At 40.5% G+C, this 21659-nt stretch overlaps 2 protein-coding genes across 2 annotated transcripts; one reads left to right on the top strand and one right to left on the bottom strand.

The window, feature by feature from the left end:
* Positions 1–2514: 2514 nt before the first annotated feature.
* LOC133003649 (nucleolar protein dao-5-like) lies at positions 2515–13677 on the bottom strand. The gene is made up of 30 exons (XM_061073436.1): positions 13656–13677; positions 12950–13098; positions 12392–12490; positions 11616–11729; positions 10182–10272; positions 8906–8958; positions 8694–8813; positions 8467–8553; positions 8237–8353; positions 7849–7950; positions 7273–7321; positions 7111–7172; positions 6970–7018; positions 6753–6871; positions 6476–6550; positions 6188–6280; positions 5993–6082; positions 5809–5877; positions 5597–5698; positions 5391–5486; positions 5178–5276; positions 4957–5070; positions 4801–4866; positions 4621–4692; positions 4476–4529; positions 4001–4099; positions 3789–3878; positions 3619–3708; positions 3478–3522; positions 2515–3296 (listed from the first exon to the last, which is right to left on the bottom strand). Exons 1-30 carry the CDS (start codon positions 13675–13677, stop codon positions 2829–2831), a joined length of 2955 nt encoding a protein of 984 aa, XP_060929419.1. The 3' UTR covers positions 2515–2828.
* A 1500-nt stretch (positions 13678–15177) lies between these two features.
* tp53i13 (tumor protein p53 inducible protein 13) lies at positions 15178–21659 on the top strand. Its single transcript, XM_061073040.1, has 9 exons — positions 15178–15597; positions 15721–15798; positions 15956–15991; positions 16495–16553; positions 17189–17267; positions 17885–18013; positions 19109–19318; positions 19452–20439; positions 20747–21659. The coding sequence occupies exons 1-9, from the start codon at positions 15481–15483 to the stop codon at positions 20851–20853; spliced, it is 1803 nt and encodes a 600-aa protein (XP_060929023.1). The 5' UTR covers positions 15178–15480; the 3' UTR covers positions 20854–21659.

The following is a 21659-nucleotide window of genomic DNA, read 5'->3' on the forward strand; positions in this document are numbered from 1 at the left end:
ATATCAAGATAATAATTGTCATATTAGTCGAAGTCGACCATTATCACAAATTATTATTCATTATTTTAGCTCCCGGGTGACAACTTATGTTGATGTACACACAAGGCTCCTACCTTATCCTTATCTCCGTCCTTCTTCTTGCTCCAGGGAAAACTGAACTCATCCTGCTGAGCCTCCTTGCTCTTCACCTCGTCCTCATCCACAGCTGCAGAACAGACACAGAGAGCAGATTCATGTTAGAATTAAAGGGGCACCCAGAGTAAAGTGAAGTGAAGTTACACATTAAATACACTTTTGGTCTCGGTGTCTCAATATAATGCATATTTTGGGTTTGTTTATTCTTTTAGCTGCTGCCACGTGCAAAAACTAAACGATCTGTAACGGTTTCAACTTAACAAATGAAAGTGGATTAAAGTGTGAACTCACCTGATGACAGATTGAAATCCATTCTTGCTCCTGTTCTGTTCCAAACAAACCGCGAAGTGACTGACAGGCTGCTTTTCTCTCAACTACATGCAGGCTGCACCTACAACACGTGACCCAGTCGAGCCACGCCCCCCACCCACCTGATTTCACCCAGCTTCACCTATTTCTGCAGAGGAGCTGCGTTCACATGCAGTCGGAAATAAGAGCTTTAGCAAATGTGTTGACAGGATACACCTGCTCAGTGATTGGTTCGTCGATAACATACACAGTATACTATACACAGGGATATGAATGCAGGTCAGGGGAGAAGAAGTATAAAAAATGTATACATAATATACTTCATAACTATAGGTTGTGTGCTGGTAGGGGGGGTGGGGACTGGGTCACTGGTTTGTATGAAATTATTTGTGGTAAATTGTTAAAAAAGTCTTCAGATTACAAAAAACACCATACCACAAAAAAAACCACTGCATTAAAAGTTATATTCATTTAAAAGTACCAGAGTGATTTCAGTGAAAACTCTAGGAACTCATATGCAGAGTGGCTCTTTTCAGTGTTTGGCTATTTAAACATCATATAACTGCTGCTGTGTCTCAATTCAAGAGCTGCGTCACAGCAGCGCAGTACTGTCCCATCTCTCATAAACATAGGCTGCAATGGGTGAAACCTGTATGGGCCAACCTATACCAGGGTTCATTGTGCTTCAGTGACAAAGAGGTAATGGTGCGAGCAAGCAACGAGAACTCCAATGTTTGATCAACACATTCCAACTCGAACTAAAGATCCACGTGTTAAAAAGCCAATAGTATTAAAACTGGCTTGTCTTGTCTGACGACGACCTGGTGACACTGATCACAAACTTCCTGTAGTCTCATTTTAGTTCGGCCTTCACACATTTCTTTTGCTCAGAAATGGTGGCGGAGGTTTCATTTCTTTATTCTCTACAATTGTTCTAAGCAACAACAAAATAAAGACAAATCTCAAGCAGTCGGATGAATCTGTTGGAGTGAAAAGCACAATGTTACTCTGAAGTGTTTAAGAGTGGAGGTACTAAAGTCAGCCTATAAATACTGCTTACCACACCTTTTGGCCTACATGGTAACCAGGCCTTCCTGTTTGTATTTCACAATATTAAGACTATAATTTGTAGGATGTCTAAAATGTCAACAGATAGTGAAATAACTTCATTGATTCTTCTCGTCTGTGAATACGTTAGTTCCCGCTCCGTACCTGAAGTAGTTGACATGTAGAAGTACGGGAAGTGTTGAGATATCTATGTTTTGTTCTCTATCTTATGACTATATTTTACTATAGTTTACCTACATTTATATCCTGTGAATCAATATTAGCTGTATAGTCTATAGGGTCAATAATACTACAACTGTTTCTTTTATTGGAGTGATGTGTGGCTTTTTGACTCAGGCGCAGGGTCAGACACAGAGCAGAATCACACAGAGCACATGAGAGAGGACGTGCCAGAACTAACACAATGAAGTACTTCATGAAATATTGTAAGAAAAAGGTATGAAAACCTCCTCTAAGTCTAATCTGCTGTGTCTCTCCGCTGTGGCAAACTCCCTGTTTGATAAGGACACTTGGTCCGATTGGATTTTCTCTCACAAGTGATATGCTTGCAAAAAACTGCACTTTAAGAGACAGTAAACATCTGGCCAATTGCTGAGTTCCCTCAAGGAAAAGAACCGCCTCTGTGTTGCACCCTGGGTCTTTACAAATACAGTGGACTGAGGATGGGGGGGCTTCTTCTCGACATGATCCAGTGAACCTGGTGACGTGTCCCGCATAACCCCAGAGACTCTATGTAAGTATTGTTCTTATACAATAAACGTATTACTGTGAAACTTTTGAACATTGAACTTGTCTAAATTATTAACCTTTCCCACTTGAACCTAGAATCTACGAACACGATGTCTGGTCCGGATGGGACCGGGCTCAACAGAAGGATGAACATGCTAAATATGCAGTCTGTGAGTTACTGTTTAGCCACTGCCGTTATTATAGCAATACTACTACTACTACTTATAATAAGTACAAGACACAATCAAATAAAATCATTATTTTATTCCCCGAACCAAGCGTTTGCAATTATCTCCTGGTATTGTGAGTTGACAATTCCTTCACTCAAGTGTTTTTTTAATACAAAGTGATACAATTATTCTTCAACCTGAACATTTTCAAAATGTCCCCATGCATCTTTACCCAGTAACCTCTGCATTAAAACAGGACAAACACCAAAAGCTACTACTTTTATTTTTCATGGTGAGTGATCTTATTTTGTAGTTGCAGTAAATCAGGGAACTGAGAGCATCATTAAAGCACAGCTCGTCATCACATTCAATTTCCTCCAGTGTCTTGTAAGACGCTATTTGAAACAAGTAAGGTATTTATTTGTAAGGCTTGGGGCCTCTCAGCAGATCACTTGAGGTCAGGTGGGTTGTGGGACGTGTCCCTGGATCTCCGTACCGCCGCGGGCTCCCCATCAGGGACTCCATGGGGCTGGGAGGTCTGCGAATGTGGACTCCGCTATACGCTGAGGTACCAGGGACAGCTTGGACAGCAGGGACAGCCTGGACAGCAGGGACAGCCTGGCTGGCAGGGACAGCCTGGACAACAGGGACAGCAGGGACAGCTGGGACAGCTGAGACAGCAGGGACAGCTGAGAAAGCTGAGACTCCGGAAGGATCCAGTTTTAAGACAGGTTTGGAGGGGAGTGACACATAGGAGACGACACCTGGAGAGACACCAGGCTTGGAGCTGCTGCTGCTGCTGCCACTGGGGGCAGAGAACTCGCCACAACCTGAAGCTGAATCGTCCACTTTTGGTTCACTGCTTTGCTCGCCGTTAGGACCGTCCTGTAATGATATCGACACCAACACACAAAGGGGTACTGTGACTGGGAGGCTGAACCTTTTGTGAGGAAATATTCTGTAAATTTCCTTAGTTTGAGGGAAAATCTGTTTAACCCGACTATTCATTCAAACTTGTAATCACCCATGATAGTTTTCACAGAATCTATATCACAAACAAACTTACAGTCTTCTTCTTCTTATCAGTTTCACTTCCTGATGAACCCGAGCTCTGCAAACAGGAAGCAAGGAAAAAAATGTCACCTTCGTTGGGGATATAATTTCATTATCTGATGATATTCTCATTTGACTCATTTGAGTAATTTACCTTTTTCTTGTCCTTCTTGTCCTTCTTGTCCTTCTTGTTTTCCTTGTCGCTGTCACATGAACTTTCAGATGAACCAGATGAGCTGGAGTCCTGCTCAGATTTAAAGGATGTCAATCACCTTTTTTTAAGGACAAAGTGCACAAACACATTTAAACCACATCGTAAATTACCTTCTTCTTGTCCTTCTTCTTTTTCTTCTTCTTGTCTTTTTTCTTCTTCTTTTTCTTCTTGTCATCATCACTACTAGAAGAATCTGAGTCCTTGGATATAAATAACAACTGTGTTACTGTATTGCCCCTTTTTCAGAAGAAATGCCCCATTTTAATACGCACAGAAAACAACACTTTTTACTCCCAAAAAGTATACATGCACATTGATTTACCTTTTTCTTGTCTTTCTTTTTCTTTTTCTTCTTATCCTTTTTCTTCTTCGTCTTTTTCTTCTTATCATCATCGCTAGAGGAGTCGGAAGCAGAAGAATCCTAGAAAGAGAATACAAAATGTCTTTAATACAAATTGTGTTTAATTTGAACCATAGAACTACACAGTGATGAGATATCATATTCTTACTTTAATATTCGCATTGAACATGTTATGAGTCTATCACTCCATCCATCTATCTATCCCCTCATTCATCCATCAATCCATCCATCCATCCATCTATCTATCCATTCATTCATCCATCCATCCATCCATCTATCTATCTATCTATCTATCTATCTATCTATCTATCTATCTATCTATCTATCTATCTATCTATCTATCCATCCATCTCAAGGAGTTCATATCAGTGAAAATGTAAACACATTTAATCAACTGAAAACCTGGGATGGAAAACAAAAGATGAGGTGTTCTCACCTTCTTTTTCTTCTTCTTGTCCTTCTTCTTCTTCTTTTTCTTATCTTTCTTTTTCTAAGATAAGATAAAAAGATGTTGAATTGTGCAGGTGCTACATCTCTTCACTGTGTGGAGTGTACTGTGTTGTACATGTGTGCCACCTCACCTTGTCATCATCACTATCAGAGCAAGAGGAGGATGAGGAGGGACAGGAGCTGTCATCAGAAGAGCTGGACTTCTACAAGTATTTGTGTATGGATGAAATTTAACGAGTAACAGTAAGAGAACAGAGGTAAATAAACCATTATTACAACACAGCACATTACAAGTAATCCATCATGTTTACCTTCTTCTTCTTTTTCTTCTTCTTCTTGTCATCTTCACTGTCAGAGCAAGAGGAAGAGCTGGAATCCTGAAAAACAAAAGCAACAATAATGATATAATACAATACAAAACTACCAAACAAAAAAGCGCAAAAACTGTAAAACACAGTATTAAAAACCTTATCCTTCTTCGTCTTCTTCGTCTTCTTCTTCTTCTTCTTCGGCTTCTTCTTCTTTTTCTTCTTCGTCTTCTTTTCTTCTTCGCTATCAGAGGAAGAGGAGGAACTGGAATCCTGTAAAACAAAAGCACTGAAAATGATTTATCATTAACAATATACACAATATATAAAAAGCATAAGGACACAAACTTAATTAACGCAAAGGTTGTGAAGACACAAACCTTATCCTTCTTCTTCTTTGTCTTCTTCTTTTTCTTCTTCTTCTCCTTCTTTTCATCTTCGCTATCAGAGGAAGGGCAGGAAGAGGAAGAGCTGGAATCCTGTAAAATTAAAGCGGCAAGAATACTTTGATATCAATATAATACACAACTGAATCAGCCCAGAAAAAGCACAACAACAGATTTTAAATGAAGAAATTTTGTGAAGACACAAACCTTATCCTTCTTCTTCTTTGGCTTCTTCTTCTTTTTCTTCTTCTTCTTTTCGTCTTCACTATCAGAGGATGCGGAGGAAGAGGAAGAACAGGAATCCTGAAAAACAAAAGCAGCAAAAACAATATAATATGAATTTAATTCACAACTGAATCAGCCCAGAAAAAGACAAAAGAATGACTACAGAGAAGTGTTGTGAAGACACAAACCTTATCCTTCTTCTTCTTTGGCTTCTTCTTCTTCTTCTTTTTCTTCTTCTTCTTTTCGTCTTCACTATCAGAGGATGCGGAGGAAGAGGAAGAACAGGAATCCTGAAAAACAAAAGCAGCGAAAACAATATAATATGAATTTAATTCACAACTGAATCAGCCCAGAAAAAGACAAAAGAATGAATATAGAGAAGTGTTGTGAAGACACAAACCTTATCCTTCTTCTTCTTTGGCTTCTTCTTCTTTTTCTTCTTCTTTTCATCTTCGCTATCAGAAGAATCCTGTAAATGAAAAGCACAGCTAGTGACTTAATATCAATACAATACACAACAAAACCACACATGAACTGTACAAGGAAAACAAATGTATACACAGAATTTTTATGAAGAAACTAACCTTGTCCTTCTTTTTTTCCTTCTTCTTCTTCTTCTTCTTCTTCTTTTTCTTCTTCTTTTCATCCTCGCTCTCAGAGGAAGAGCTGGAATCCTGAAACACAAAATCATAGATAATGATTAAATACTATTACAATACACACCTGAAACCACACAAAAAGTACAACAAATGTACTACACGTGTCGTGAAGAAACAAACCTTCTCCTTCTTCTTCGTCTTCTTCTTCTTTTTCTTCTTATCATCTTCAATATCTGAAGAGGAGCTATCGGATGCAGAGCAGCTGGAAGAGTCCTGTGTATCATATTGAAACGATAACATTTATACTTCCAAATAGTTATATTTTTATGTCATGACTTTTGTGTCAAGAGTCAAGTTTAAACAAAAAAAAGGCATAATGTGATATACAGCCCAAGGAGGTGATTGAGGGAAAAAACACTATCAGCAGATATATACAGATATATACAGAGATTGCATGGCTCTCAATACCTTTTCCTTCTTCTTCTTCTTTTTCTTCTTCTTATCCTCACTATCATCGTCACTGTCTGAACATGAACCAGACTCCTGTACACACAGAAAAGGATTATCATTCTTTACATAACTGTGGATTTTGATCTTTACACTGTAGCACAACAACATTATGTTGTAAATATTGCATTAGTAGGCGCTGGTGATAACATACTATAGCAATTGCAATGCCCATTAAAAGGCAGTTAAGGGAGACTAATGCATACTCTTTAATGCAGCATGCACATAGCACAATTACCTTCTCCCTCTTCTTCTTCAGCTTCTTCTTCTTCTTCTTCTCATTATCTTTGTCGCCCTCTCCCTCATCATCACTCAGGTTGCCTTCCGCAAGAAGATCAATGAATGCCTCTGTCCCCCCTGCTGGACAGGGAACATCATTACAACCAAAACAAAAACACTTTCACTCACCCTGACTTTGTGTTTGATTTGTTTAATTTGTGTACAAACACACGTACCAGCGCACGGCCTGTCTTTGCCTGCTGCTTTAAGCTCTTTGGCTTTAGCCTGTCAGGACAAAAGAGAACAGTAACTTTGTATGCGTTTGTACGTATACAGGAGTGTGTGCGGCATGCAAACAGTTTGTGCGAGTATTTCACCTTCTCAGCATCTCCATCTGTCTTTTTATCTCCGTCAGTACTTGGTCCTGCAGTCTCATTTTCTGCAGAAAGGGACAGAGTTCCACATTGATGCGTCAACACAACAAACAGTGACAATGTTGCTGTGATTTCCAGGCGTTGGAAAATAAGTTGAACGCTCACCAGCTGCTGAGAGAAGGACCACACTGCAGAGCTCATTCTGCTCTTCATCCTGTGAATTCACACAGATACAATCAAGCTTAGGCTGAAGATATATATTATACCTCATTTCTCTCTACAAGTCTACACATACTCACACACACACATGCATAATAGACATATAACACATTAGAACACATCCTTGTTGACAAATAATGAGAAGTCAGTGTCCACACCAACTTGTGTCTGCAGCAGTGAGGAATTTGAATAAATATGAGGTGAGGTGTCAAGACAGTGTGTTAGAACTATGTAACGTAACATGCCGTTCTCCTGCAGGCCCTGACAGGCACACATGCTTCTAATTTTTTTTCTCAGGAGGTGTGTGCAGAGTTGAGGAGTTAGGTTTGCTCGCTGCTACAAAGTGAAGACTTCAAAGTGAACACGTCATGCTTAGAGAAGTGAAGAGTTTAACCCAGATCCTGCCTGATTACACCTGAGCCTTCTTTATGCAGAAATCAGGTAAAATTGTGACCTGACCTGAAAACCTACATTTAAAGGCATTGATCTTTTTTAAATACAATAAATGAACATATATTTAACCTTCTTATCCTTCTTCTTCTTCTTTTTCTTGTCCTTTTTCTTCTTCTTTTTCTTATCTCCATCACTATCAGATGATAAGGATGAAGATGAGGAGCTTGAATCCTGTGTAAATAAAACAATACAAAAATCTGTTTACTATTCAGAGTTCGGCAAGACTAGTGCTTTATTTTGCAACACAAATCACACATTATAAATAATCATAAATAAGTTATCGGCAAGAAAGTACAAACTATATGTGACTTGTGACTTATAATTCATTACAAATATAAATATATACTACTATATCTTTCTGTGGAATCCTCCCAGTATTCAGTTACATTGTGAATTACAGAATCACTTACCAATATAGGTCGAAGGCTGAAATGACAAAACAGACACTTTCCTTTACCTTTTTCTTATCTTTCTTCTTCTTCTTCTTCTTGTCCTTGTCCTTTTTCTTTTTCTTCTTGTTGTCTTCGCTGTCAGAAGAAGATGATGAAGAGGAGCAGCAATCTGATGAAGAGTCCTGTAAAATGAAGGAGAAGAAATTAATTAACAGATTTATTAATATTAATATTATTTTTTCTTATACAGACACAGGAACTGACATATTGATTAATTCATAATCATTATATTTACCTTCTTCTTCTTCTTTTTCTTTTTCTTCTTCTTTTCGTCCTCACTGTCAGATGATGAACTGTCAGATGAAGAGGAGGATGAAGATTCCTGCGACAGAGGAAGCACAGCAAAGACGTGAAGTAATATAAAGCAGTGTCAATTATATATGAATGTTTCATTGTTTTCATTGCACATGATTCATAAAATAATGTTTATGTAAAATGATTCATTATGAAGTTTTACTATACCTTCTTTTTCTTCTTCTTCTTATCCTTATTCTTCTTGTCTTTCTTTTTCTTGTCCTTCTTCTTCTTCTTCTTCTTTTTGTCTTTCTTCTTGACATCGTTGTCATCTGATGAGTCCGAATCCTGAAAAAACAAACAAAGAAAAAAAATATTTAATGACAAATGTAACATCACCAGCATGCTAAAAATGGAGAATCGCTTGTTTCCTCTCTCACCAGGCTGTTCTTCAGACCCTCTCCACACACCAGCTCCGTCTGGTCATCAGGACCTGGAAATATTTAAACAGTTACAATTTAAAGCATTTCTTTAATAAATGAAAATCGTGTATTCATACATCGTTAGTTGAGAAAAATCTCTCGAACTATTTATTTGATTTAGAACACAAACATATGTGGACAATCATGAAGATATAAACATAGTTTAATGTAATTCTGTTCATTTCTTCACAAAAGCAGCCATTTGTGTAAAAAAGTAAGTTTAAAGTGACTGAAAGAAAATCTAAATGTGTAAGTTTTAATAAGTTCATGAGCTGCTGAGAACACAGAACTTGAAAGACGTTTATGAACCGTACAGGTGATAATGTTGGAGATTGATGAGCAGCCGCAGCTCACTGTCAACACATACTGGCACAGGCTTAGAAGACAATTCATTTACTGGAGCATCTGGACAAACTGGAAGTATAAGAAGCCCTTCATAAAAAAAATACCACCTACATGCTCAAGCTGCAGCGCAAGCTTACCTCCACTGAAGAAGAAAGTATATACGCATATATCACCTCTTCATCGTTCTAACTCCACTTTAACCGTCTTTATATAGTCATGTTTATATGTTTATGAGCCCAATGAGATAGAGCTCATTACTGTTTTAAGTAAAACAACAGCAAACGAGATTTAACAAAATGATCCACTTGTTATTTCTAAATAACCTTAGAATGTTTTTTTCTTTTACTTTGGGCGGGATGACTTTATGCATTAAATATTTTTGTAATTGCAGTTTTAAACTGTGTCAACTGATTACACAGCAGTATTATGTATCCAATATGCATAAAATCCATTCATTATATCATTAGAATTACACAGAGTGGTTGTAGATAAGTAATTACCTGGTATGTATAGGCCTGCATTGTTAATGGGGACTGTTTGGTTAGGTCATGTATTCCTATGTCCACTTGTGGGGGGGACTCCTCCTTACAATAGTGCGTCTCCTGCTTTCTGTTGTTGAACCCCATCAAAGAGGTACGCAACATTTCGATCATTCAGGTTTTTGTACGTTAGCCTCTGTTCGTAAGACTTCAGGCTTGTTTAAAGCTAAAGTGTAAGTGTAATACGCAGACTTATTTATGTTGTTTAATCTGTGTCGGGGCCCCACATATGTAGAGCTACAAGGAATTTGTTGTTTGGCTTGTTTAGAGACATTCATTCATTTTTCATCAAACAAATCACAGCACAAACATCGCTCGACTGCTAATAAGATATACTAAGGTTCTCTTACCAGAATGAGATATGATAACACTGTCCCAGACATACTCTTTCTTCTTATCCTTTTTCTTCTTCTTGTCCTTTTTCTTCTTCTTCTTGTCATCCTGCAAGGGAAAGTCGATTTGTTCATGACATTAGTTTTAAAAAAATATACATTTTGTATATATGTGCATGTGCATGAAAGTCATTTTCAAAATGAGCGTTCCATTTGTTTTATAGAGTGTAAATAAAGAAAAGGGATTGGATCAGGCTTGGGTGTTTCCTACAAGATATAGATAAGAGTTTTCTTCACTAGGGTCAGATAACAAACATCCGCACCTACTATGTTGGTGATACGCACAGACTTTACATATGACTCAGACAATATAACAAACTGGATACGTGAGTATACAGCGCAATAACTGTGTAATTATTCTTTCAACATGGACTCACAACAACATGTTTAAGGTTTCTAGGGTGTTCCCAATCCAAATAACACAGATCACACATGTTTTTTTCATTGCTGTGACATTCTGTGTTAGATACAGAGGGCGTTTCTAACTTCGTCTCTGGGTGTGTCACTCTCCTGTCAGATGCCGCCTGCTATCAGATCCAGGGCATTAGCCTCGAGTCAAATGTATTCCAGTGAGAACTGGTCGGCCCTAGCTGAACAGATGGGGTGGTAACTACATTTGTTAAATAGTTTCACCACAAAGTTTATCTTGACCTTTGTTTCTCTCTTTTGTGTTGAGAACTTGTCACTTTATTTTCCTGACTCTCCTGATTTTCCGCACACACCCTCAGAAAACACCCCAGACATCATGCCACCGCGTGACTGCAGTCACATGAAGCAGAAATGTTACCAAACCAGTTGAAAAAAAGGTGAAATGCTTTATTCCTTTTTTTCCTCTCAGTTATTACAAATCTGATTCTGTTGACAAAGCAGGTCTGGGGATGATTCATGTTCTTATCCCACATCTTTCAGAACAAAATGACATTTTTATTTTTTGACACATACAGTCAGATTGAGAGCCATTCTACCCTAAATATTCTCCTATTGTCAGCTCTGGCAAACTCACAGATCCTCACCTAAGGCGGTGACATAGTTAGAAGGGACAATCAGTCCCCTGTAAGCTGTTGTGAAAGTGTTTGTGCTTGTGGCAAATTACTTAATTTAGCAGTGCCTCAGGAAAGAAAAGCTCTAAATCTCAGGGATTAACAACAACAACAAAAACTGCTCTGTGGAACCGTCAGATCAACGACTCAACTGAAAGACTCCCAAGAGGCGGAGCGTCGATCATAATGATCAACGCTAACATCAAGTCTCAGGGAAGCTACGTGCTATTGGAAGGAATGTGACGACTGTGACATGTTGTTGCAAGACAGGAGATGTGAGGAGGCAATATTCCTCTACAGCACACTACCGCAGGCTTCCTTGTTTAGCACCTAAGTCATAACCACAACTTACCTCACTGTCACTGTCACTGTCACTTTCTGAGGAGCTACAGGATGAAGAGGAAGAGGAGGAAGATGAAGATGATGAGGAGGAGGATGAAGAAGAGGAGGAGGAGGAGCTGGAAGCCTGTGCCGAAAGAAAGGGAAACGACTGCTTAACCTGTTGTACACAGTCTTATTAATACACACCTTTCTTGGTGAAAGTGCAAAATGAGAATCTAAATGAATGAGTCACTAAAGAAACAGTTGAGTGAGGCTTTGTCAGCGACACTTAGAGGCAGCTCTGTGGCTGGCAGCAGAAGGGAGGGGCTCTGCAGACACTTGGCAACACACACACACACACACACACACACACACACACACACACACACACACACACACACACACACACACACACACACACACACACACACACACACACACACACACACACACACACACACACACACACACACACACACACACACACACACACACAAAAACACACAATGCTGCTAAAGTGACAGTTGACATGACTTATAAACCAATTAATTTATTTCGTTATTCTCTGCTGTTTGACTGGCCGTTGCTAGGCGCAGCCCACACTGCCCAGCCGCCCTCTGGCAGATGTCAGGATTGTGCAAAGTCATGATTTCTGCAGCCTCACCTGAGCAGATTCCACTCACCCTCCATTAGCCAAGAGATGTCATCATTTGACACTTTTCAAGAACCGACTTGGTAACAATATAGAACATTTCACAGTGAATATTGCTTGGTTAGCAGTGACCATAAGTTTCTTCAGACACATACTTTCTTCTTCTTCTTCTTTAGCTTCTTTTTCTTTTTATCTTTCTTGCCAAGACCCTCATCCTCGTCGGAGGACTCTGAGCTGTCGAATGAGAACAGATCCTGGTGGCGAACAAAAAAAGAAAGAGCAGAGATTATTTCATGCATCCCAGATGTGATGCAGGTAATTCTATTAGTAGTAGCCTCTGCATTGCTACACCAGATAAAGCATGAAGTTGCTCTACAGTTTATTGTTATTGTTGTTTTTGGGAGGTTTTTCCAAAAGATATCCACTTAGGGAGTTGACTGGTACAGTGGCCCAACAATTCATCTGATGCACAGTCAAATTCTAGGAATATAACTTCACGCAATATCATGCAACTGCAGCATAGAAGGGAGAGATTGAGCAAGGTCTAAACTGAGCTTCTTAAAAGTACAGGTGCAGCCCTATAGGTGACCCTCCTTCCTCCCTGAAACGAGGGAGGAAGGAGGATTGGTCATGAAGTTATAACTAATGGATACCCGAATATTTGATAGTAAAATACAATGTATCACTATACTTAAATGCTTGCTCCTGCTCACCTGTCCATCTCTTGCTCCTGACGGGTGTTTAGGTTGAATCTTCTCTTGCAGTACTGCAGGCTCTGCCTCCTCCTTGAGGGGGGGCAAACCACATGGCAGGGGGACAGCTGCCGGCTGCTCCACACCTGCAGCGGCTGCTCCACCTGGAGCTGAACAGCACAGTGGGACAGGATCAGAGATGTTTTGCAGACAGACGCCAGGAACTCAGAATTGTTTTTATGAGCTGCCAGTGTCTACAAACGTTATCAGCTGTTGTAGCAACCAAGTTTTCTACGCTGGTCATATGAAACAAACTAAGGGACTGCACTTCCCTGTTGCTTCACTTCCCAAAACAGACAATGTAAATCATATAAAATATAAAACAAATAAAAGCTGCCAAATAATTAAGGGATTTCTGCAGATTGATGACTTTTTGCTGATCTTTGCCGTAAATCCACTTGGAATACCAAATACCAAAATATTACAGTTGAGAGGTGCCACACCCCTTTACAATACAGGCAAGGAGAGCGCGTCTGTGTTATGTGCTATGTTATGTGTGTGACTACATTAGTGTAAGGAATAACTCTATAAAACAGTAATGTAGACAGTACTTTCAGCAATGATTGTCATCCGCTGATTAAAGCTAAACAATGTCATGGAACAAACACTGATCAAGCTCTTAACTAACTCAAGTTAAAAACATATCCTAGTTTAAAAGAGAACACACCTTTGGGGAGAATGGGCTCCATCCAGGTCCAGGTCTCTCAGTCCAGGGCCCAGGTCTCCTCTGACAGACCTACCTGGGCAATTCGGTAACAAGGTGAGGAGCTGGACTTTTTTATGGGTGGGGACAACAGGGAAGTGTTCAGGACACCAAAGTCATACACCTCCCTTCACAGATTTCAAAATAAATTCCACTTTGAAAAAAAAACTAACTTTACAACAACTGCACCTCCTATATATCTACTGTTCCTAATCTAGCTGTGAATGATATACATTTTTTGTTATATATGTGACAGACAGCAGCTAACACAGTGTTTGTTTGTATTTCAGACTGATCCATACAGTGTTTTATTTTGAAATGTGTAGTGTCTCATTGCTGTGACGGTGTGTGACTGGTGAGGCCTCTGCAGCCAGAAGGGCTGGTTTACCTGTCAACAGGTAGTGCCTGTTTCACTGCGTGGGAGTTACAACTTATGCATGAGTGGAAAGTAACGTGGTAAAGTTGTGTCATGTTTAAACACAGTTTGAACAGTTTCACACCCATAGATGAAATTTAATGATCAAATTATATGATACACATTATAAATGATAAACCTGTTTCCTCTCAGCTCAGGAGGAGGGTTTGTTCATTTGGTCTCCAGTTACTAATTAACGCTACTTCCTCTGCCCATATATTTACGTATTAGATACTGCTTTTTGCAATTTAGTATATTATAATGAACTTATATTCTTATGTATACAAACCTGACTATACGCTTATGGCAGTCTATTTATGCATGTATGGAAATGTCGATCTCAGTATTTCCTTGTTCTAATGTGTTTTAAATACAGTTGATCCTGTACCACGACACTTTACTGAAGTACATTCCTATGCAAATAATATGTCCATAGTGAAAGGTTTATATTATGTACAGTACTTTTACATTACATGTCACTTTAGCTGATGCTTTTGTCCAAAGCGACTTACATTTTTAGTACCCTAACCCTAACGCCCACTCTACCCCCTAGGCCACACCGCCACTCCCGTACTTCTATTAAATGTTTGTCTTTATTCTACTGCCCTTTTCATTATCTTGTCTACCCCACTCTGACTTGATCTGCGATCAATAGACTTTTATCTGATCTGATCTAATGAGGTGAACCGTGATAGAAATCAGGTAATGCTGCTGTGTCGCCCCCTAGAGGACGTACAGAGGGTTGACCACAGGGTCACGTCTTACTTGTCAAACTTCGTAAACAAGTTCTCTTCCAGCTTCCGTAGTTAAATAGTTTTGTGAAGCTAACAATATCTATGTTAGTCCACTCCGGAAATAGGAATTGAATTTCAAAATAAAACGTAATACATATTACTAATAAAGTGAAAAAGAACAAATAACGAACGCTATATTGCATGTTTCCACAAAAAATAAAGATACAATTAGAATATAAGCTATTTACAATGGAGTTGATATAAAAGCCATATTGTAAACCCTCCAAGAAAAAAGGAAATTAATCTTGAACAATGCAGCAGATTGACAGTGGTGTGTCAGACAGCAGTGATGTTGTTTTTGCTCAACACAACTTTCTTACCTTTATCTACGTGAGTGTCATTAGCACTGTTCACTGTGTGATGTAGCCTGACCAGCTAACGCTAGCTTAGCTTTAAGAAGACAGCTCGTGTGGCTCCGTCATCTTTTTTTAAAACATTTTTTAACCTCGTCTCGCTGCGGCTCCGTTCGTGGGACTTTACCAAACTGATGTGTGAAGCCCTGGAGCTGGAGGACCAGAGGGACGCCATGACTACTGTTGTGGGTCCGTTCCCCCTCGAATGACTGAGTGCTTGTGTCGCCATGTGGGGCCGAGCCACGTCCCGGCCGCTGACAGTGACGCTGCTGGCCGCGCTGTGGCTCAGTGTGGGGCGGTGCGGAGCCTCCAGGTCCCCGGGGCCAGGGTGTGACAATGGAAAGGTACATGCTATCACCTGCTGTGCGTGTGTGTGTACATTAAGTATTCACGTTAAAGTATTCACCTGCTGCAGACATGAACATTCATTGCGTGTGTTTGTGTGTATCTGTGTGTTTGTGTGTTAGCTCTCATTGGACAGGGACCTGCCTGCAGCCTCTCTTCATGGGGACTGTCCAGTGTCTACCTGGACAGAGCCTATTCAGGTAACCATGGAGACAATAGACATAATCCTCATCATCTTCTGCATGTCCGTACCCATGTATGGGATGGGCATGGGGGGGTGCTCTCTGGTCACCTCCCAGACAGACAGGGTGTTGCTCTGTCAGTGGTTGACCCTGTGTCCTCTCCCCTTATCTCCAGACACGTCCCAGTGTTGACACAGTGTATGATCCCGAGGTAAGCAAACACTTTACAGAGCACTTCTATCTTTAATTGAGTTTTCCCTCAACCTTTGATGTTCCACACTAACACAGGCCAGGGCTGTTTCCTCAAATCTGGGTGATAGTCAGTCACACATCCGAACTAGGAGAGCACTCAGTCGAGCAGCTTCCTCCGCCAAGAGCCACAGTTTAAATTCACTAAATCCAGCTTTTAATTTGTATCTGCACCAAATTTTACACACTAATAATGATTTTCAGTCGATGGGGGGGATCCTGGATCAGCACCAAAATGTAATGAGTTCTGACCCAAACCACCAATCCTCCCACCAAGATCCGTGGTAATGTTTCCAGCAAATCTCTAACTAGCACACCAACTAATGCAGATGAAAACTTGCCAGAGGAAATTAAAGTCTACGATTTTGATGCAAATGCTTAAATGATCAAAAGCATCAAGGCTGCTTGACGAGTGGTGTGCAGAGTTGATAAAGTCTCACTGCACCTCATTGTTCTCCCCTGCAGCCAGCCAGGATGATGTGTATGAACAAACCCATCCGCTACAATCACACCATTCCCAACAGGTAAGACTGTGTCAGCTGATGTTTATCTAGTGGGTTCAAGTGAGGTGGAAAGTCATTCAGTGGACGACCACACCCAAGTTTAAGATCTCCAGTCCTGTACACACTGCTGACTCACATTTGTAGATACACTTGTAGTTATTGTCCTTATCTACTGCTTTGCAATACCACAAGTTATCAGCAGATATAACTTTGTCACCTACTGTATAAAAGTCAAGGAATCTCAGTTGTGTGTCTTTGTCTACCTCAGTCTGCCCTCCCCTTCTCTACTCTTCTCATCTCATTATTATATACCTACCAACTGTCCATCCCTTTACTGGCTATACTAGCCCCATGCACGGACTTTACCACTACATATTATATATATTTATATATGTATATATTTTTGTTGTTTTATATAGATATATTTTATTGTACTTTCCACTCCAGCAGAACAAGAACACTTCCCTACTGGACACTGACACAATCACATCATTGCATCTCATTCCTGTATCTGTATATATATTCTCCGTATCTGATTTATGTATGTATGTCAGTGAGGTGTTTAAGTGTTAACTGTATAAGCTACTGGATGATCTAAATTTCCCTCGGGATTAATAAAGTATCCATCTATCTATCTATCTTGTGCGTTTGTGCAGTGGAGCGTACAGACCAGTCCGGGCAGAGAGTGGAGAGTACGTGTACTGTCCTCCTCACAGGTGGCTCAACAACTTGCATGTAAGTTTAAACATCAAACATCTTTGGGATCTGCATCTGTCTCCACTCTCACTGAAATCCAAATCCATTTATCTGCTTGGAACAGAAAGAAAGGGTTTTAATCAGGGCATCAATAAGGAGACAGACTGTTTTTATAGTAACTGTGGTTTGTGAGATACAGACCTGGGTGTACATTCAGCATAAATATACATTTTGCCTATATTATTTATACATTAATCTAGTGAACATTTAAAACATTTTTGTATTGATTACCTCACATCAAACAGAGAGGCATCCTCAAAATAAAGTAATAATGATATTTATTGATTTAGTTTTTTTACAATTTCCTCTATGCTCCCTGTCCTCTCAGCCCACTAATAAATAGTCTGAGGACTTCAGGAAGTACAGCGTTAAAGTGTTGTGGGAAGAGCAACGTCAGGACCCAATCCCTCCATTTATTTTCAACCTCCAGATGATTATCGGTCATCACAGTTTAAACTTGACGGGAACATTCTGAACAGGCATAGAAAAAAAGTCCTACCAACAAATCCAGAAATCACATTCTGTCTGTCTGTTCCTCCTTTTGATAATAATTGATAATCAAATGTGTGCTTGTGTTTCTGTTGTGTCTTTTCCAGCAAGGAGCTACTGTTCTGCTCTACCACCCCTGTGCTCCTCTCCACGAGCGTCACTTTCTTTCAGTCCTGGCCAGCTCCTGTTTGTCAGAATACATCATTACACCACATCCACACCTCAATCAACACATGGTAAGAAACACTGAAGCTGCTTTAAGACATGCACTGAGCTCCGGAGATCCTCCAGACCTTCTCCGTAGGGGCTGTATTTGTGGTTCCTTATCCTAAGTCCGCAGGATTTAGGGAGTTCAGTGAAATGTCTGAGAGCAGCTTCTGTTAACATTGATGTAACGTAACGTCAGTTTTGGCAGCATGCATAGTTTGTAATGTCTCTGTGTGCTGTAGTTTGTTCTCAGTGATAAAGATGTTAGCAAGCTGTGGTAAAGATACAAACAAGACCAAAGTGGAATTGATAACTGATACAAACACCAGGGTCAGAATTGATCTCAGTCCAGTCGGCTTGGCTGTGGAAAAGACTCTGATACCGTCTGTCTCTGCCTGCAGAGATGACGCAGCATTCACTAGACTACTTCAGTTTATCTGCAATTATGTTGAAGTCAGGGTTCCTACGGTCATGAAAAACCTGGAAAAGTCATGGAATTGTTAAATGTTTATTTCCAGGCCTGGAAAAGTGCTTGGAAACAAATACAAATGGAAAAGTACATGCCATGGGTTACAACAGACAAAGACCTCCATCAAACTATTGTCTCATTCATTTGTGTAATTCAAGGTATACTGTCTACTTTGAAATTCTCATTGTTGGCTTAAATACTCAATTTTGTCACTTATTCATGTACACACCGAGATTTAACAAATGTTTGGTCATGGGAATTTGGTTTTAAGTTATTGAAAGTCATGGAAATCCATTGGTCAAAATATGTATGAACCCTGGGAAGTGTAATTACTTCTACAGTAATTACCTTGGAAGTGTAATTACTGTAGAAGGTGCTTGGGTGTGGAAAAGACTCTGATACCGACTGTGTTTGCCTGTAGATATGGCGCAGCATTTACTCGGCTACTTCTGTTTATCTGCAATTATGTGGAAGTGTAATTACTTCTAGGTCTTAAATTTCATTCATTCTGATCTTAAAAGTGTTAAATGTAACTTGGTGGAACCTGCAGAAACCCAGTTTTTTAGATCATTTCTGCACCATGACTAAATCACAAGGGCAGGAGTCTTTGGAAAAAAGGATGGGGTTGAGTTTTCCCTGCTGCCTCTGATTTCAGCCGATAGCCTTGGTGTCCTGGGGTCGCACTTTGGAGCTGTCTACTGTGGCCTCTTCAGACGTCTGTGATTGGCTGGAGACCCTGAAAACCACAGGAAATGAGTTGAGCGATGTGAACCACATCAGAAAGTACGACCTGCTGCTCGCCCGGCCAGCCAAGCTGCACCGGCTGCAACACACACATCCAGAGGAACATTCAACACAGATGAAGGTTCGGAGACTTTAAAATGGATTGTGGGGATTTCATTCACACACTAACTATAAGTCATTTTACATCCACTGCAATAAAAGCAGCATAAAAGAGTCATTCAGCAGTCAGAACTGTCTCTATTGTAAATCCCCAGGACTCTGTGAGGCAGTGCTGTGAGCAGACCATCTCTTCTCTGCTAAATGAAGCAGTGGAGGCAGAGCTGGAATCCAACAGGAGGAACAACAGCTGGACAAAAATGGAAAAGGAAGAGAAAGGCCGACAAATAAGAGCTGTTAGGAGAGAAACACAGCAGGCCAATGAGACAGCAGACATCCAGAACAACAACACCACACTAGGACCATCTGAGGAATCTCCAGGGAACAGAACTCTTGCAGATCCTCCTGGTCCAAGCGAAGCTCCTCCTCCATCCAACATCCAAAATCTGAATCAGAACCTTACAGCCGGGCAGGTGACTCCTTTGGGGTCAAATATGTCTGAGGTTAGTGATTCTTTAGAATTGAAGACTTCAGATTCTCAGAAAAGCTTGATAACGATAGAGGAAGAAACACTGCAGCTCACATCTGAACCCTCTGAAGCCCAAAACACAAACCCCTCGGCTCAAACAGAGGTTCTGTCAGATGTTGTGAACAGTGAAGACAAACTCTCTGCAGGGCCTGAGGCGCTGGACCTCAGTCCCAGAGATGAAGGGACAGACTCTGCTCAACACAGCAGGAGAGAGAAGGACTCTAAAGAGAAAAGTTATATCCCAGCAGATGGAAAGTTGAAGAGCAATGAAGTATTAGATGTAAAAGAGAGAGAGCTGGTGCATAAGCAAACACACGGCCACCCACACTCTCACCACAAACAAAACCACAGCGTTGATTCCGTTTCCAAATCCCAGTCAGCGCCCCCCCCCCTGCCGGACAGCCATGACTTAGCAGCTGACGTCCAGCCCACCATCATGAGCTATGGGTTGCCGAGGACCCCCAGGACGGACGAAGCTGTGTGGGCGGCTGCAGCACTGGGCTTCCTGTTGGTTCTCCTGACACTGTCCGTGCTTCACACTCGCCTGTACCGCCACTGGAGGACCACACCTAGTCTGTACTGGCGTGATCCCCGGCAGGACTACGACAGTGTGGCGGGTAAGTGGGACATCACACGGGAATCAAACACCAGAGAAATCTGCCCTACTTCGTGATACAAAATGCCTTGATCTGCCCACTAATCTGGATTTGCACCACAGTTTAACAGATTATTCCCAGGCCAATGTCCACTAAGTTTTCATAAAATCTGCTCTGTTATTATTGTGTTATAGGTGTAATCTTGCTTTCAAACAAATAAACAAACCAACCAACAAAGAAATGGAGAGAAAACATAACCTCCTAGGCAGAGGTAAGAAGATTCCTTTATGTGTATTTCTAACCACTGTCATCTTTGTGTGTCTTCTAGATATCATCCGCAGGAGGTTGAGGATTACTAAGAGGAGGCGGAAAAGGGGCAGAAGAAAGGAGTGTGTTCTCCTGCCGAGCTCCTCCAGCTCAGATGAACTTGCGTAGAAAAATGAAGGAAACGTCAACAAGAGCGTTGAGAGTGAGACCCGAGTCTTATGGGCTGTAGAGATGGACAGAAGAGGGAGGTGTTGAGTTTATCAGACCTGTCTTGTGTCTGTAGACCTGTCCTCTTGCTACAGGGCTGGGCCGCAGGTTTTGCTGGTTCACCTCACAGCCGAAGCTGAAATACTGCACCAGCTAAAGGACAGATCCTGTGTCCAGAGGACTCGTCTCATTCGCTGCATGTTGATGCATTTAGATTGGTACTGTAATTATTTCTCTTTCTCCTTGTGAATGGAACCATGAGGAGAAATAAAATCAGTATTTGTCTTTGTGAGCTCTCACCAAATTTTGCACACAAAGACTCAGATTGAACTGCAGTATTCCAGAACTACAGCTCCTTGATAAATAATATTTAAGAAGACATAAAAACATCAGATCAGAGACTCCAAGCCAAGCCCTCAGGTTTTATTTGGTTTACTGCACTTTTCATGGAATACTTGTTCATTTTTCTGATCATATTCTCCCAGACAGTGCTCAGTGTATAGGGACTCATTTTCACACCATTACCCTCCAGGTCTGAACTTTATTCTATTTTTTTTACCCAATGAAGGTTTTTTATTGTGTCAAGTCTTTTCTGTGAGTAGTGTTGTAATATTCAGTTTTTAAATGTTCAGGTTTAGTTTGTGAAAGGGTAAGTTGCTGTTCTAAGCAGCATTGTGTGCAATATGTGTTACTGAATGGTACGCACGTGTATCGCTGTATTTGAAAGATTGTTTTTAGAAAGATTCACACAGACAATAAATCATTAA

This window comes from Limanda limanda, chromosome 6, assembly GCF_963576545.1.
Source record: "Limanda limanda chromosome 6, fLimLim1.1, whole genome shotgun sequence".
In the NCBI taxonomy this organism is placed as follows: Eukaryota; Metazoa; Chordata; class Actinopteri; order Pleuronectiformes; family Pleuronectidae; genus Limanda; species Limanda limanda.